Source organism: Trichomycterus rosablanca, chromosome 9 (assembly GCF_030014385.1).
Source record: "Trichomycterus rosablanca isolate fTriRos1 chromosome 9, fTriRos1.hap1, whole genome shotgun sequence".
NCBI classification, from domain to species: Eukaryota; Metazoa; Chordata; class Actinopteri; order Siluriformes; family Trichomycteridae; genus Trichomycterus; species Trichomycterus rosablanca.
Window position 1 is genome coordinate 19,388,317 of NC_085996.1, and position 13,308 is coordinate 19,401,624.

Here is a 13,308-nt window from a genome sequence, read left to right on the forward strand (position 1 = left end):
ACAAAGATAATAAAATAGATTTTAAAAACTGATTTAAAAAATGTTTAAACTTGATTTCAGATTGTTTTAAATAAATCTAAACATGAACTTGAATGTGTAGCCTATATGCTGCTAATATTTTTTCAGATTTTTTTCAGAAAGTGCACAAATAAATTGTGTCTCTATATTGTTTTTCTGTTTCAGTTAGATTATGCTTACTGTGTGAATAGCCTGTATCACTGTTAAGCCTATATTCAATGTGTTACTGTTGCAGATGATGAAACTAGTGCAGGCATTTAAGTTCTAAACGTTTTACATTTGTTTTTACTGTTGATGAGACTGATCACTGAAATTATGTGTCTGTGTGCTTTACAACTACTACCTGCAGATGGCAGAATTTCTTGTCTAATGAGCACTCAAAACATAAATCTTTTTATTAAGCAACCAATGAACTTGTTTATTTCAGTAGTCTAACAAACTGCCTGAGCTGACCTCTTATTGTGGTGTGACATGACATATTCTTACATTTAAAAATCCCCTTTATGCGTATGTTTTGTATGTTTTCCAAAAGTCCAAGTGAGTTTTTTTCAGTTACCTTGCTTTTCTTACACTTCTCATTAACATAAGTGCTCTAAATTATCACCAGATATAACTGAATGGATTAGTGTGTGACACCATGCCATGGATATTTAAGCTTTCCAGAATGTATTTATGCTAATTTTTTATTAACTGCTTATATTGCTTAATAGTTCTTAATAATAAAGAACTCAGTTATGCACTAGTCAACCATCTGCAAGGGTATCTATGGTGCTTATGTAGAACGGCAACAATACATAAACAGAAACAATACATAAAGCTGAAAACCACCACTAGCAATGTGACAAGCTTGTTGGAAAATAATTGATTGACAAAAAATAAAGGTAAAATAAAGGTAAAATAAAGGAAAATCTAAGAATTTTTAAGGAACTAAACATTTTAAGGAACCTGTTGATGCATGCTCAATAATCCAGGTACACAAATCCACAAAGTTGAATCAGTTCATCTGGACACAAGTTTGTTGTAGAGATACGTTTCGTCACTCAATCCGAATGACTTCTTCAGACTGAAGAAGTCATTCGGATTGAGTGACGAAACGTATCTCTACAACAAACTTGTGTCCAGATGAACTGATTCAACTTTGTGGATTTTAAGGAACAATCTTGACAATGCAAAGGACTGAGTTCCAGTTTGCAAGTTTTTAAACACTCTTGAAGTTCTTCCCTAACATAGAGCCGACTTTAAAGTGGGGACACATTTGCTTTGACTTACGTAAATGGTATTAATGCTATTTGTTGTCAATAAGGGGCGGTTAAATGTCTAAATGTCTTTCATAAGCAGATATGAAAGCTGTCAGACTGCTATTGGTAGTCATTCAGGTAGTGGCAGCTAGAACTAAAGCACGTGTCAAGCTCAAGACCTGCGACGTCATTTTATGTGGCCCATGAGAGCTTAAAAGACGTATGATTGGCTTAACATACACTGTAAAATCGTACATAAACTGCATCTCCTACAATGCATGTCAATTTTGTGACCTGCAAAGTGATGGCATCCCGCCACTAGATGGCGTTTAACTGAGGCAGTTTTTTAACAAGTGATGTTGAGAAATATTTACAAATAATCTCAAAATGTACAATGAGAAAATCAAAGCAGAAGGAAAAGAATTGAATGAAAGATCAGTTTGTGCTTCAAGAAGAGAAACCGGTATGTCTCTTGTATTTTGAGGCCGTGTCTGTGGTAAAGAAGTACAGTATAAATGTAGATATATATTATAAATATACAGTATACATTTGGCATTTTGACACCAAACACAGAATTTAGCCTCCAAGAAAAACAACAAATTGTTCAAGACTTAAAAGGCAAACTGCAATCACAGCAGGATACGTTACAATCAACCCTTTGAGGGCCACCATAATGCTGATGTGGCCCTCGGTGAAAATGAGTTTAACACCCCTGAACTAAAGTGTAAACATGTAAAAAAAAAAAAAAAAACTCCAGTAGCAATAAGTAACATGCTATAATTTTATCCAAATGTTATAAATCTAGGCACACTACAGTATTTGCTGCCACATGCGTTTTGCAGCAGCCACAGTTTGACTGGAGGCTTCCACTAGTGAAATAGCAGCTATTTCACAAATAGCACACTAGCAGCTGCCACAGACTGCTACTTCCCACAGCTAGCTGCCAATTACCGATTAAGAGTTTTCTGTAGGGATACGCAACAAGATCAGCTATTGTGGTCATTTAATGAATTCACTGAAGAAGATAAGATACGACCTTAGATGGAATGTTGAGAGGTTATAAAAGGGCTGCACGAACATTTTAGCATGTTTTATGTTTAAATATTGAGATATAACATATGTAATAGAGTAAACCTTTGGCTCAGAGAGTGGGGGCCAAGGTAAACAATAGGTTTCACTGTATAAAGGCAACTTTGATGAATACCTTTTTAATATTAATGGCAAGGTCAGTGTCTTCTTGGGGACAACATGTACAATTTCAGTAGTCATTTCATTTGTTTTTATTTAATCTGAATACATGCCACTAAGGCAGTTAGCTGCAAGAAAGTGGTAGATTTTATGCTAACAAAATTGGATCTTATGGACTTGGTGGTAAAAATCAAGATGCAGTATGTGAATTTTAAAAGAGGGCTAAAGACAGATCCCAGGGTTACACCTTATGCCACATCTACATGGATTATTATTATGCACTTATAAGAAGGACAATAAAACAATAAATTATCTATTAGGCTACATAGTACACAGATCAATAAAGAAATATAGTCAAATGAAAGAAAAGACTCCAGTGGTGGAATATGGAAATGTTGACTATATCAGATGTGGAGATGAGGAAATGATAAGAACTATGCAATGGTGTATTGTACAGTGTAAAAGCAGTCGGCTCAACCCCCACCACCTCCAAGTTTCCAAAGTTGGGGCACAAAGTGTTGTATCAGTTGTAAGTTTCTTTGGATAAAAGTGGCTGTTAAATCCCATTCATGCAATGTAAGGAAACTAAAAGATTGTTAATCATGAATGTGTCTGTCTGAAGTATTGTGAATAAGGCTCAGTCAAGGCCATTATTTCGAAAGAACTGGAATGACAGCAGCTGTGGGAGGCTAAAGGAGTTTGTTTATGTCAGTAAAAAGAGCTGAGCTCATAACTAGTTCCATTAATTACAAAGGAAATGCATGCTCAATAGGCTGCAAAATTGTGGCTACAGATTGAACAGCAAGACTGGTTAAGGGTGCTGGGCATTGTCTGACTTTTTTGCTTTGTATTTTAAGCAACTTACAACTCTGACTGAATACAATCTAAGCAACTAAAGTTAAAGAGGCTTTCTAACAGGCCAAACCATAGTAACATGGCTTGGTGGGGTTTGAACCAGCAACCCTAGTACAGTACCAAAACTGCTAAGCCAACTGCTGCCCTACACATAGCAGATAATTGTATATACACCAAGTTTATCTTGATATGTGTTTGTAACTAACATGTTTGATCATCATTGATCTTTCCAGGGTGTATTGTTTCACTCATTGTTTTAGGATAAGCATTAGACCCACCGTAAGGATGGTTACTACAGATTAAGAGGTTTAAGGAACTGGAGGATATGTATCCTTTGTATTAGTAATCAGTTACTATCAGGAATTGTCATGATATACTCCATGTGGAGAAAAGTATTGGGACACCTACGTATTACACCAACATGAGCTTTTATGACATCTTATTAATTTCCACTGCTGCAGAGTCCTGTGGCAGCTTGCTTTACACCACTCCATCCGACACTTGGCATTGTGCTTCGTAATGTAAGGCTTGCATGCAGCTGCTTGGATGCCGGTGCACAGTTTTTGTGCTGATGTTAATGCTAGAGGAGGTTTGGAACTTTGCAATTATTCAGCACAGCTATGCACTCTGTGCCCCAGTACTTGGTGACCACGCTCTATAACTGTACCTGGTCTGCCACTTTGTGGCTGAGTTGCTGTGGTTCCTGAAGGCTTCCACTTACAGCTCATCGTGAAACATCTATAAGAGAAGGAATTTTATAAACTAAGAAATTTCTTGCAACTGTGGCATCCTGTTACAGTACCAAGCCTTAAATTCTGTGAGTTCTTTAGAACAAGCCATTGTTTCACAAATGTTTGTAAAGGCAGACTGCATGGCTAGCTTGATTTTATACCTGTAACAATGAGACTGAATGAAACACTTGAATTCATTGATGAAGAGGTGTAACACAATACTTTTGTCCCTATAGTGTATATTACAATTACAAGCCATCTAGCAGCATGTAATTAGTCTACATTAAACTTGTAATGATCTACATCATAATCCATCTGATACCACACATCTATTGCCACTAAGGTATTCATTTTGAGCCTATTGTAGTAATAATTTAGTTTTAATTATGTCAAGATAATGCTTACATGCTTTAGACCAAAGACTTCATAATGGCTACAATTGAGCTTAAATAGAATTTTAATATTTCATATTTATTTGCAAAGTGGCATAGCAAAATGTCATTATGTGTTGGTAATGACGTGTTGCGGTAATGAAAATTTTTACTTTTTTTAAGAAAAAAAAATAGCTAGGCCATAGATTTGCTAAAGCTAATCAATAGCTAGTACAAGATGCACTTTAAATACAAATAAATAATGTGTAAATTTCTTTTTTTTGGTAAAGTACTGCCATATTGATGTAAATGGTAATGACGCTGAATAAATATACTCTATGATCAGGAGGAATACATGATTAAATTACTCACATTTCCAGACATTAAAATGTCAATCTTCTCTCATGGCTGGCATGTGCTTCCTTGCGAGTCTTTGTTTCCATGGTTACAACATAAACAAGTGTTACCTTCAAATGATTCCCTACAGAAACCATACACTGTTGCTGTAATGACGATAATGCTGGGGACAGTAATATATATATATATATATATATATATATATATATATATATATATATATATATATATATATATATATATATATATATATATATTATGCATGCATAATACGTGCAGCCAATGGGGGGGCAGTGAGGTGGGTAGTTGAGTTCATGTCGTGGAGGCTCGATCCCCAGGCGGGGCGGTCCGGGTCCTTTCTGTGCGGAGTTTGCATGTTCTCCCCGTGTCTGTGTGGGTTTTCTCCTGGAGCTCCGGACACTGAATTACCCTATAGGTGAATGTGTGTCTGCCCTGCGATGGACTGGCATCCAGGGTGTTACTGTGTGCCTTGCGCCAATTGAAAAGCTGGGATAGGCTCCATCAGCGCCCAGCCCCCACCCAACCCCCCACCCCCACCCTAATTGGATAAGCGGTTAAGAAAGTGAGTGAGCGAGTGAGTGTATTCTTAATGCATTCTGGATGTTATTGTTTTTTATTTATTAATTATTCATGTGTTTTAAATGAAGAAAATAAAATAAACAGGTGAAACTGGGTTTGCTCGTTTGCTAGTGAAACGTCTGTAGCAGGCAAAACGTTTGTTGCTGAATTTGCATGGGGGCGTGGCCAGCGCGTTTTTGCGTACTATACGCCAGCTGCGTAGTGCAGAAAAAACCTTGCGTCAGTGGCAGAGCCGTGTGAGGGGATTCCAGCGGCACGCTGCCGCTTTTAGGAGCACAAACCGGTGCGGGAAAAAAACTAATATACTTCTCTGCTGCAGCCTTTCTCGCTTTATATTTGCAGCGGAAGATATATAATGTAGACCTGGACTTTGTATTTTTTCTTTTTCTTTTTTGTTTTACTTTTTTTGGAGCACGCATTCCGCTCCTCCGGCGTCCTGTTCATAAGCGACTTTCCGTCTGTGTCTTTGTGGTTGGTGGTCAAGTGCGAACTTCGCAAAAGTCAGAGAAAACACTTCAGCTTCACCAGCTGCGAGATTAGACTTCTCTAATTATCCGGTTACTGTGAACAAACATCAGAGGAAACATGAGGTAAGCACATTAAGTGAAATTGAGATGCTGTCAGTGAAAATGATCTTGCTGGGAGCTTTGTTACTGGTGGAGTCATGGACGTTGAGAGAGGCTTCGGCGGTTTGCAACATTTCACAGTCTGCTTAATAACGGCATCTTCATTTATAATTTATCTATCTACGTATTCTACTATACAACAATAACCTACCTGGATGTTTTCTAGTAGCTGGGTATTTGGGTGTTGACAGGGCAAACTGAACACTTATCCAAACAGAAGCTGTTACGCCGGGAAATAAAATTGAACCGAGTACACATCCACTGCGAGTCTTACCAGGAGACGCGAATGACTGTTATTATATATATATATTATATATATATATATATATATATATATATATATATATATATATATATATATATATATATATATATATATATATATAACCCATTATTAATTATTAAACATAATGGAGCACCATGTTGCACTGCGTGTTCTGAACAGAGTAGTTCCTCTCGACTGGCCAGCTGTATTCCAGTACAAGCACCGTCCTGCATTCAGTTTATATATTCGTTTTTTTGTTTTTGTTTTTGCTAATAAGAACTAAAAACATCAACTTTAAGCTGAAAAAAGTAAGCTGTTGAACTTGGGAGAACAGGGTTGGTTAATGCAGAACAAAGCTTGATTCAGTTACTCATCCATATGGTTAAACAGTAGATACAGTATAATTGGGATGCTTGTTGTTCCCTTACGGCCCCCTAGGAATACAGTATATGTAACTCAAATTGAATATGAAAAAGAAAAGGACTGAATAAATGACATTTAAGCAGAGCAATGCCTTAAATGATGATTCTTTGTTAATCTGTTTACATCAAACTCAAGAAAATGTTGACTGAAAACTGCATAAATAAAATGTTGAATTCTACTGAATATCGACTGTTTCCTCTTAATGCCCACAATGCACATTTGGGCAGAAAGTAACTGACCCCTCTAACATAGCCTCTGGGCTCTGCCTGGCCCCCCACCTCACATGGTCTAGAACCACCACTGACTCCATTTAGACTCTCTTTTTAAAGATGTCAAGGACAGTAACACAGACATCAGATCACATCCCAATTATTAACTGGGATTCACTTTTACATTACAATAGCAGTGCAGAAGCCCATGCCATAGTTATGGCACTAAAATATGCAGAAAAAGAACAAAAACACAAAATCTTAATATGCACAGATTTGCAATCATGCCTTAAAGCGCAGGAATCATGCACATCAGACCACCCCATCATTAATAACATACAAAAGACAGTCAGCAATTTAACAGAACTGGAATATGACATACAGCTATGCTGGATACGCAGGGAACGAAAAAGCGGATCAGCTAGCTAGAGAAAAAACAAGACGAAAAACAAGACAAAATACAACAAACATCAACATCCCATCAACAGATTTAAAACCATCAATAAATCTCTACATCAAGGAAAAATGGCAAAATGAATGGAAAGCCCAGACCACCAACAAACCGTGAAATACACCCAAATGTCAATGCTAAACCAAGAATTCACCAGGGACGACGCATAGATCGAGTCATGTACACAAGGTGCCGAATCGGCCACACCAGAATAACCCACCAACACCTGGTAAAAGGAGAAAAAACCCCAACCTGTGTGATCTGCCAAACACCTTTAACAGTAAAACATATTCTGATGGAATGCCCCAAGTACACCAAGGAAAGAAAACAGGTGCACATGACAACACAAGAACAGTCCTAACCTACCTCGCAGCCATATAAATAAAGATGAAAATATAAAATGGACCACAATATAAAGACAGATACATAATACCTATTGTTGCCATTAAATTACACAAATGTGTTAAACATGGCATTAAAATCCAAACAAACAAACATTTTTTCTTGGCTGTTAAGTTTCAATTTTCCATTTGTACCGCTTTGCAAAACCACTCAAACACATCATTATGTAGAGTTGAGCAAGGTCATGTTCCATACTTTATAAAGCCTTTTGGCACATTTGTTGCTGTGTTGACATTATTCATGAATTATTACATTTTGGCCATTCAAATTAAAAGCCATTATCCAATTGTTGATTTATTGTCTAAATGGGAAACCATATATTGCAGTAAAATTTACTTGTCATAATGTGTACATTTAATTTGAAACAAGGCTGACTATTATAGATTCCTAGTTAGCCTCAGTTTTGTCTCTGTTAGCACTTTTTTAAATGCACTTTGACTGCTATTATGTGTTGGTTACATAAACAACTTCTTACAGTCAACAACAAACAATATTAAAGTCACCCATATAGAATACCAATTACTGGAGCATTACATGGACCATTTAAGGCTTGATTGTGTGACATAAGACCATAGCTGGCAACCATATTTCTAAAATTCTTATTACAGATACTCCCTAGCAACAGTTTACGCTTATTTAATAAAACAAATCAAGCAAATTCTGCTTCCTTTGGGGCAGTCAGTGTAGCAAAGTTATTCATGCATTTGCCTCAAAGCAAAATAGCAGGGTTCTTTCAAAGCTATGTATCTGTATTCCAATCACTGCTGAATCACAACTGGGAGGTTTGTGAATTTGTATACCATGCACACATTTATTTGTAAGTCATAAAAACGTACAAGTACTGTATGATTTTCAAGGTTACTATAATGATTTGTGCTAAACACTATACATTTTACCATTTAAAATATAATGCAATAAGGACAGAGTACAGTACACTCTGTTTATGTCTTATCTGTTCTACAGGGACATGACATCTATTATCAAATTCCAGACAACATGGAACAATGTTAAGTGATGATGAAGGTTAATATGTGACAGCATAGGTCATGTATCTGCTTTTTCTATGCCTGCTAGAAACTTGACATCATTTTTTTCTGATTGTCACACCTGAATATAAAAGGTTTGAGTCAGATTTTCCCCTTTTTATGAGACAGATGTGAATGCACCTTTAACTTAACTTGGCAACTAAAAGTAGCTAAAGTGGATTGTGCTGTAAATGGTATTCTTGGTGATGGTATTTCTTAAATAATGGAGGTTATTGGCAAACTCTTTGATGTAATGTATGAGTGTTTCTCACACTCATAATGTGGATGGCCATTACATGGTATAGTATCACATTTATCTTGCATCCTGATTGGTTTATTATAATCTTCAATTGACTTGTTTAAAATACTGTGTTCATGCATTATTTATTTAATAAATCTATCTATTCAAAATCTTCTTCCTTAATTTAACATACTGCTTCTCAGTGAGTTGGAAGTAAATTATAAGATGAGATTATTGGCAATAAGCACAACATGTATTTAGAGCCTGACTTCATATTAATCACATAATAACTGAAATTCGCTGTTATGTTGTGACCACAGTTTGAATATTAGGCAGTTAATGTTTGAGTTGGGGGATGGCTGTTGGCTGTGGGCATCAACACACTTTTACCACACATGGTGACTGTTGTCAGCTGTTTGCATCCTTCAACACAACTTATGGCCTGTAACCATGAGTAAAGATGAGTCAGTTTGTGCCCCTTTTGTGTCAACTCTTTTCTCTATTGTGGTACTACTGGGGGGTGCATTCTAGTTGTAGCAGGTGTGCTGTTCCTGTCAATTTCATTTACATTCTTGCCCATTCAGGGAAAAGTCTGAACCGAATGACTGCTTAATGTTGCTTTCCTGGTGTGATTCAGACCTGTGAATCACACTCCCACAGGCTGGAGGGTGCAAATGTGGGAGTAAATCAAGCCTTATTTAACTTTTTGTCTGCACGCATTTCAGATGGTCATGAGTAGCATTCCACACACCTTCACACTAGATTTCAAAGCAGTGGTAAAGTAAATAATATCAGCCTTGCTAGGGATGCAAATATTGAATTGATTGAATAACTGACCATCTTTAGTCGATGGTTAATTGGTATTGACAAGCTTATAGCATCCATCAAAATTTGAAGCACATTGATCATAAAACAGTGTGACATGCTTAACATGTCAGTTCAACATTTATAATGTGGATTATTAGTAGCAAATTGTTCATTATAAGCACTAACTAAACATGATAATTAAAGAATAAAGATGCAGTCAGTTATATTTAAGCTCTTTCTGACAACTTTAGTGTAGCTATCATAAAATAAACATGAGTTCTACCTTTTTACTGGGGTGTCAGTTATACTGGCGCAAACTGTGTTTACAATTTGAGATTTTTACATGAAATAGTTCTGTTTTCTATTATTAAATTGCTAAAAATGCTTACATATCCTATTTGTTTTAGAAACTGCATGCAGCTTTACATGGAGCTGGCACATGCACACTTGCAGTCAATATGCCCACCTTACAAATTTTTTTTTTGAAATCCGCCTTTTACAATCCAGCAGAACAAAAAAGTAAAAATGTGCAACATTGCCAAAGAACAAAGCAGCGGAACAAAAAATAACCGTCTTTAAATCCCACCAAAGATTTTCCATGGGGTTGAAGTAAGGCTACTGTGATGGCCATTCCAGAATCTTCCAGGTCTTCCTCTGAAACCAAGCATTGGTGGACTTTGAGGTATGCTTTGGAGTATTGTCCGGTTGGAAGGTCCAATGACGCCCAAGCTTCAGCTTCCTCACAGAAGGCATGATGTTTTCTCCTATCTTTCATGATACTTGATTGAATCCATCTAGCCCTTCACATGCTGCTGGTTTCCAGTGCCAGACGAAGCTAAACAGCCCCAGCGCATCACTGAGCCATGGCAATGCTTTACTGTTGGCAGGGTGTTCTTTTCAGCATATGCTTTGTTCTTCCTCTACCAACCATACTGCTCATCCATAGACCTGTAAAGTCCCTGTTTTTTCAATCATTTTACAGAACAGAATCCTCAAACCTCTTTGACTTATTTATATGGTTTTGAGTATGTTGGAGCAGACTTTTCTGGTCAGTAGAGGTGTAGGAGTTTGAGGGCATAAAGACCTTCAGTGTTTAGTGTGTGCCTTACTGTGCAGATCCTGCTGCAGATTGTTTTTGCACTCACTTGAGGGTTTTCGGCCACCTGCCTTCTCAGGAATCTGGTGGCAGCTGGTGATGGCTTCATTTTACTGCTATGTCAAGGTAGTGTAGCCAGTGTTTCTTTCAAACTTCAAAACTTGTGTAACTTCAGTGTAACTTAATTTGTGAACTATGTATGTAACTATCTCTAAGAACATTCAGTGCCTTTGCTATCTTTTTGTATCATTTTACTTGTCTGTGCAAGGCAATTGTCTCTCTTCTGAAGTTCTGGGCAGCTCTCTTGACTTATTTCTAACATGCAATTGAATATCACAGTGAACAAACTCAAAGCCAGTACAGATATTTAATGTGTGTTATCTCATGCACACCTTTGATTCACCTGAATAATTCTGAGACTGCAGTATTCAGTGGCATTTCAAGTGACATTCTGTGTTTAATTTAGTGAAATCACTTATTATATTACTTGTGTTAAGCTATTTAACATGTCATTGCTTGATTGGTTTATTGCAAACTGCTGAAAGTCAATTTTGCTAAAAATCCTGATTTGCAACAGGGTTCAATAACTTAGATTACAACTGTAGTTATGCTAAAATAAAGTATTAACATAATATTTGATATTATGTACTGCCATAACCTACAGAAGTGAGAGGTGTGGGAAAGATATTGGGATGGAGGTTCATGCAGGTCAGAAGGGAGCTAGCCTTCACTTTCTGTATTATACAGTAACATGCTATACACCGATCAACCATAACATTAAAACCACCTCCTTGTTTCTACACTCACTGTCCATTTTATCAGCTCCACTTACCATATAGAACCACTTTGTAGTTCTACAATTACTGACTGTAGTCCATCTGTTTCTCTGCATACTTTGTTACTCACCTTTCATGCTGTTCTTCAATGGTCAGGACTGTCCCAGGACCACCACAGAGTAGGTATTATTTAGGTGGTGGATCATTCTCAGCACTGCAGTGACACTGACATGGTGGTGGTGTGTTAGTGTGTGTTGTGCTGGTATGAGTGGATAAGACACAGCAGTGCTGCTGGAGTTTTCAAACACCTCACTACCAACCAAAAATATCCAGCCAACAGTGCCCTGTGACCACTGATGTAGGTCCAGAAGACAACCAACTCACAGCATCAATAGATGAGCGATCGTCTCTGACTTTACATCTACAAGGTGGACCAACTAGGTAGGAGTGTCTAATAAAGTGGACAGTGAGTGGACAGGGTATTTAAAAACTCCAGCAGCACTGCTGTGTCTGATCCACTCATACCAGCACAATACACACTAACACACCACCAGTGTCACTGCAGTGCTGAGAATGATCCACCACCCAAATAATACCTGCTCTGTGGGGGTCCTGACCATTGAAGAACAGGGTAAAAGCAGGCTAAAGAGGTATGTAGAGAAACAGATGGACTACAGTCAGTAATTGTAGAACTACGTACGTGGAGCTGATAAAATGGACAGTGTAGTTTTAATGCTATGGCTGATATAGCGGTGTATATTTTGCTGAGAAAGAATGGTAGTTTTCCTATTGGGATCTTTGAGTGTAGGGCTTTTGGTTAGTTTTGGGTGACTTTAATAGCCATTTTCTCTGCACGGTACCCTATGGCACTGTATGTTCCATAGGGTACATGTGTAAAGTTGTGATTACACATGTAATAGTTGATTCCAGGATTCCAAGTGACCATACTGTGTACCCAAGTACTTGTACATTTTGTTTACCCTTCCTGACCTGAGACCAAGCATACTGAAGCAGGCTGTATGCGTCGTGCAAAAAACAGTGCAGACTAGGGTTGGGCGATATTGCCGATTTTCATACCGTCATACCGTCTTCAGGAAATACCGCGGTATACGGTATTACCGCGGGGGGGTTTGTCGGTGGTTGTGTCGCAGACAAACTTTACAGTGTACACACTTGAGTGTAATTACAATATTTCAATGTTTTATTATAAAAAGATTTAACAATCTGAACGTCAAACATTGCTTATCTTGTCTGATCTATAATAAATACGCATAAGTATAAATGCATGTGTATCAATTACACTTTAACACAAACATTAACACAACATTTTGGCATTGTAATCTCTCTCTGCCCACACAAAACAGAATAATAGCAGGCTACACACTTCAATATATTTCAAAAGTTAACTGCTTAGTTTATAGTTACAGATATTTCTTAAAAGTGTATGAACGTGTACGATTAGTTATGCCTGTAATCCAGAATTAAGTTCTATACCGTAACAAAAAATATGAATGTAAATGTTCATGTTGCGATGACGGTGATGTAAAATAATGTTAAAATAATTCAAAGTCCAAACATTTGAGTGGTTAACGAGAACGCTACTTTACATGTCACACAAGCTCAGTGCAA

General features: G+C 37.3%; 1 protein-coding gene across 1 annotated transcript in view; it reads left to right on the forward strand.

Annotated features, from left to right (window-relative positions):
* Positions 1-5,607: 5,607 nt before the first annotated feature.
* Positions 5,608-13,308, forward strand: part of enah (ENAH actin regulator) — a 201,998-nt gene continuing 194,297 nt past the window's right edge. Inside the window, exon 1 of the mRNA XM_063002040.1 lies at positions 5,608-5,948. Within this exon, the coding sequence (XP_062858110.1) occupies positions 5,944-5,948 (5 nt within the window). The 5' untranslated portion in view covers positions 5,608-5,943. The remainder of the gene's footprint in view (positions 5,949-13,308) is intronic.